Source organism: Salmo salar, unplaced genomic scaffold, assembly GCF_965601325.2.
Source record: "Salmo salar unplaced genomic scaffold, fSalSal1 ptg000378l, whole genome shotgun sequence".
Taxonomy (NCBI): Eukaryota; Metazoa; Chordata; class Actinopteri; order Salmoniformes; family Salmonidae; genus Salmo; species Salmo salar.
Window position 1 is genome coordinate 1,168,852 of NW_027675366.1, and position 5,669 is coordinate 1,174,520.

The window sequence follows — 5,669 nt, forward strand, 5'->3', positions numbered from 1 at the left end:
CTACTCACTTTCGCATGCCGATTTATGGAACGTCTATATCCAGGTTACATCTGGTTTACGGCTGAGAGTTTCCTTTTGTGAGGTGGAGACTTCGCAAACCGGAACTCCCAATTTCTAATAGGTATGGACCCAGAACTAAATCACGCAGCTGATCAAATAACGCAAGATTTTTGTTCTGGGTTAACCGAGATTTGTTTTCTGTTCACCCCTATAATGGTTAAATTGAGGATTCAGGATGCTAGAGCTGTCTTCTACACAAAGTTCTAAGGAAACAGAACTCAGATAGCCAGGCAGAGAAGAGGGTTGTATTTCGCAGATGTGGCCGGTTACATTCTGTATTACAAAACCCTTCAAAAAGTGAGACTCTCCACCTCATTAGTCTTTCATTCAAAATTATATTATTTATTTAAAACAAAGTGCATAACTTAAATCAACAAACATGTCTGTCTGATCAACAGCTGTGGGCTCATCGAGGCAGACTTTAGGGTAAACATTGTGTTCATGTTGTTTAAATGAAGATAACGAGACTCCCAAATGATACCAAACACTAGACAGATAGCTGCTTGCCTCAGTAGGGTACATGGATGAAAACAAAGATAATATGATAACTTAACATTGTTTGTCAGTTAAAGTGGTGTCTTTTCGGAAGATAATTAAGCTACATTGTACCCTGATCTTTGATCTGTATGTGCTTAGCCAACTCCTACTTTAGTCTAGATACTGTAGATATGCATGACCAGGCTAACTATGGTAGCTGGGTATATAACAACTAAAACAGCGTAGAAACCATGCATAAAAGAAAGACAATGCCCTGAAACACAAACAACGGTTACCTGTTTGTTTGCATGTTGATCAATATAACACCAAGGATAAGTTCCCATTCAGCTTTGGGAGTATTACAAGGTAAAGCATGATTGTCCAAAGAGTAACTTCCACCAGGATGGATAAATATGTAAAAGTCGTTGCTTGGCTATCTGAAAGAGCCATGTGTGATAGTGGCACGTCAACATGCATAGCCTGGGAGAACAGGTATGTATACTCACATACTCCTACACTTCTCTTACCATGAAATAGCATAACGTTAAGATAACCAAACCTAAAATGTACGCTTGAAATAAAACATCAAAAGTAAATAAAAGAAAGACTACATGATCTAATCCCTGGAAAACTGAATCAGAGTGAACAGAACCCTGAGTAAAGAGACTTCTTCTGAAAGCCTGACTCATTTTCTTGAGGTGGTGGTCACCAACCCCTGGTCCTAGGTGACCTCTGGTGTAATCACATCTCCATCCTAAACAAATGTGAACACAAACACACAGGGATACCAGTGTCAATTTTAAACATAGGAAAAATACTCTGTGTGGTGCAGGTAAGATAGTGATAGCTAGCTGGCTTGGCCTTGCACTGTCATCTTCCCCACACAATGTAAAAACGCTAAAAGCTTGAGATAAAATGATATATAAAGGAAAGAGCGAGGCCTCCTGACCTGAGGTTTGGAGAAGTTCATATCCATACACCACTGGGCAAAGTTCTTCTTAGCTGCCTCCATGGTCCTCTCATCAGTCTTCTTACAGTAGACCCTGATAAGCTGCTCAGCAAACCTTTCTGGCAGCAGCTTGGACACCTACAGGAACAACAATTGCCTTATATCATGTTTCCAAGCTCCAAAAATGATTGGATAATTCTAAAATAGGTATACGTAAGTGCATTGAAGTAGTGACCTGGTCCTTGCTGATCTGGTAAGCTTTGGTTGGGTCGTTCTTACAGTAGAAACGCATGTTGTTGATGGGGTTCTTCTCCTTCATACCCCAGTCCATGTTGATGATCTGATGGAGAGAAAGATAGGGGGTAGAGATGGACATGCAAAGAGATACCTATTTTCAACAGAGCAACTGGTAACAAAGGGTTACCTATAGAGAAGGCGGGGGGGCTATGGTAAAATGTATTCAATCAGTTCCCTGATTGAGGTGAAAAGACTGGACACTCACATGGACAACAAAGTCCTCTGGCTGCAGAGTAACATGTTTAAGGTCATTCCGAGGCCTGGACCTCGCCACACAGCCTGCCCACTCCAGGAGCTTTTTCTGGGGGAAGAGAAGACGAGGATGAGAGGCACATAATATGAATCTCGTAGAAAGCTCTGCTAGTAAGCCCTGGAAGGATATCCTCTCTCCAAACACACACACACACGCACACGCACACACACACCTGTGAAACCTCCACGCGCACCTCAGTCTGGGTCTGTCCCACACACTTGTAGAGGCGTCTGCAGGTGATGTTTTGAAGGATCTCTCTGGCCTCAGCCAGCTTAGAGGACGACGAGTACAGAATCTGCTCAAACATATTGTCTACAGGGGAAGGGAGGAGAAAGGGAGAGAGACAGGTGAGAGGGAGAGACAAGGTGATAAGGAGCGTGGGAAGATGAGAGGTAATCATGCAAACCAAACCCAGCAGTAATTGTATGGACAGGAATGTACCACACAAAAAAAACAGGTATGGCAAACCCAGCCTGTTTGGACAGCCTTGACGCATAAAACTCTCAAAGCTCTGGTTGTCTGGGTAAGTAGAACAGACCAGAGCCATTGTACACTTTATATTTCTATGGGGTTGAACGGACCAGTGAGTTTAGTGTAGGCCTCCATGTCGTCTATTGCTGCGGAGATGGTGAACATCTTTCCCCCTGAACCTTGAATCTGGATGTGGGGGTTCGCCTTGATAAAGGCCTCTGTGATCCTGAAAAAAGACAATATAACATCTCATTTTCAACATATAACATACAGCAGAAAAAAAACTCAATTTCTGAGAACCTGTATGAATGAATAAAAGATAGGAAATAAAACAGATACACAGTACCAGTCAAAAGTTTGGACAAACCTACTCATTCCAGGGTTTTTCCCTTTGTTTTCTACTTTGTAGAATGATAATGAAGACATCAAAATTAAGAAATGTTAAACAAATCAAAATATATTTTATATTTGAGATTCTTCAAAGTAGCCGCCCTTTGCCTTGATGACAGCTTTGCACACTCTTGGATCCTGGGGTAAACGTTGAACATTGTTATACTCAGAGTATAGGAACATTAGTTACAAAGGAGACATGAGGGATGCCATAATGAAGCTTGGGAGGGACTGAGTGCAGGGAAACCAACCGTGACAGTACTGACAAGGGAAGAAACCGCTGAAGGTTCATATGACTTAGTTCCCTGCTTAGCGAGAATGACGCAATGTTTAGAGATGAGGAGGAGACTCCACCCAAAGTGGGGTCTGAATACCACCACGGGGGAAGCCATGTCTGTGTCTGAATTACAGCTGTAACGACCCTTTGGGGAGAATTCAACTTGGTTAAGCTTCTCTAGTGTCCGTGAGTTACTTACTCTGAAAAATTAGAACCTAACAGTAGTCACCTGGACTGCATTTCAAATAAAAAAGGTGTGCCTTGTTAAAAGTTCATTTGTGGAATTTCTTTCCTTAATGCGTTTGAGCCAATCAGTTGTGTTGTGACAAGGTAGGGGTGGTATACAGAAGATAGCCCTTTTTGGTAAAATACCAAGTCTATATTATGGCAAGAACAGCTCAAATAAGCAAAGAGAAACGACAGTCCATCATTACTTTAAGACATGAAGGTCAGTCCATCATTACTTTAAGACATGAAGGTCAGTCCATCATTACTTTAAGACATGAAGGTCAGTTCATCATTACTTTAAGACATGAAAGTCAGTCAATATGGAAAATGTCAACAACTTCAAAAGTTTAACCGTCAAGCGCTATGATGAAACTGGCTCTCATGAGGACCGCCACAGGAAAGGAAGACCCAGAGTTACCTCTTCTGCAGAGGATAAGTTCATTAGAGTTAACTGCACCTCAGATTGCAGCCCAAATAAATGCTTCACAGAGTTCAACATCAACAGTTCAGAGGAGACAGCGTGAATCAGGCCTTCATGGTCTAAGCGCTGCAAAGAAACCCCTACTAAAGGACACCAATAAGAAGAAGAGACTTGCTTGGGCCAAGAAACACGAGCAATGGACATTAGACCGGTGGAAATCTGTCCTTTGGTCTGATGAGTCCAAATTTAAGATTTTTGGTTCCAACTGCCATGTCTTTGTGAGACGCAGAGTAGGTGAATGGATGATCTCCTCATGTGTATTTCCCACCATGAAGCATGGAGGAGGAGGTGTGATGGTGCTTTGCTGGTGACACTGTCTGTGATTTATTTAGAATTCAAGGCACACTTAACCAGCATGGCTACCACAGCGATATGCCATCCCATCTGGTTTACGCTTAGTGGGATTATCATTTGATCTTCAGCAGGACAATGATCCAACACACCTCCAGGCTGTGTATGGGCTATTTGACCAAGAAGGAGAGTGATGGAGTGCTGTATCAGATGACCTGGCCTCCACAATCACCCGACCTCAACCCAATTGAGATGGTTTGGGATGAGTTGGACCACAGAGTGATGGAAAAGCAGCTAACAAGTGCTCAGCATATGTGGGAACTTCTTCAAGATAGTTGGAAATGCATTCCAGGTGAAGCTGGTTGAGAGAATGCCAAACGTGTGCAACGCTATTATCAAGGCAAATGGTGACTACTTTGAAGAATCTAAAATATATTTTGATTTGTTTTACCATTGTTTGGTTACTACATGATTCCATATGTGTTATTTCATAGTTTTGATGTCTTCACTATTATTCTACAATGTAGAAATAGTAAAAAACCCTTGAATGAGTTGGTGTGTCCAAACTTTTGACTGGTACTGTAGGGCTCCCGAGTGGCGCAGCAGTCTAATGCACTACATCTCAGTGCTAGAGGCGTCACTACAGACCCTGGTTCGATTCCAGGCTGTATCACAACCGGACGTGATTGGGAGTCCCATAGGGCGTCGGGCAATTGGCCCAGAGTCGTCTGGGTTTGGCCAGGGGTAGGCAGTCATTGTAAATAAGAATTTGTTCTTAACTTAAAAAAACGTACAAAGTTATGGAAACTCGAGTAAAGTGTATTTAACCTCTTAGGGCTAGGGGGCAGTATTTACACCGCCGGATAAAAAACGTACCCGATTTAATCTGGTTACTACTCCTACCCAGTAACTAGAATATGCATATACTTATTAGATATGGATAGAAAACACCCTAAAGTTTCTAAAACTGTTTGAATGGTGTCTGTGAGTATAACAGAACTCATATGGCAGGCAAAAACCTGAGAGATTCCTTTACAGGAAGTGGCCTGTCTGACCATTTATTGGCTTTCTTTGACATCTCTTTCCAAAACAAAGGATCTCTGCGGTAACGTGACACTTCCCACGGCTCCCATAGGCTCTCAGAGCCCGGGAAAAAGCTGAATGTCGTCATTCCAGCCCCAGGCTGAAACACATTATCGCCTTTGTCAAGTGGCCGATCAGGGGACAGTGGGCTTAGGGGCGTGCACTGGTCGCCCCCATCTTTCTTTTTTTTCCTCTGTTTACCGAAACGCAGATTCCCGGTCGGAATATTATCGCTTTTTTACGAGATAAATTGCATAAAAATTGATTTTAAACAGCAGTTGACATGCTTCGAAGTACGGTAATGGAATATTTAGAATTTTTTTGTCACGAAATGCGCCATGCTCGTAACCCTGATTTACCATTTCGGATAGTGTCTTGAACGCACGAACAAAACGCCGCTGTTTGGATATAA

At 42.5% G+C, this 5,669-nt stretch overlaps 1 protein-coding gene across 1 annotated transcript; it reads right to left on the bottom strand.

The window, feature by feature from the left end:
* Positions 1 to 375: 375 nt before the first annotated feature.
* LOC145875893 (deoxynucleoside triphosphate triphosphohydrolase SAMHD1) lies at positions 376 to 2,733 on the bottom strand (the record flags this gene model as incomplete). Its single annotated transcript, XM_082971709.1, is given in 6 exon segments — positions 376 to 1,291; positions 1,487 to 1,624; positions 1,722 to 1,826; positions 1,989 to 2,084; positions 2,209 to 2,348; positions 2,618 to 2,733. Coding segments are annotated over 6 exon segments (628 nt in total), but the record flags the coding sequence as incomplete, so codon positions are not given.
* Positions 2,734 to 5,669: the final 2,936 nt, after the last annotated feature.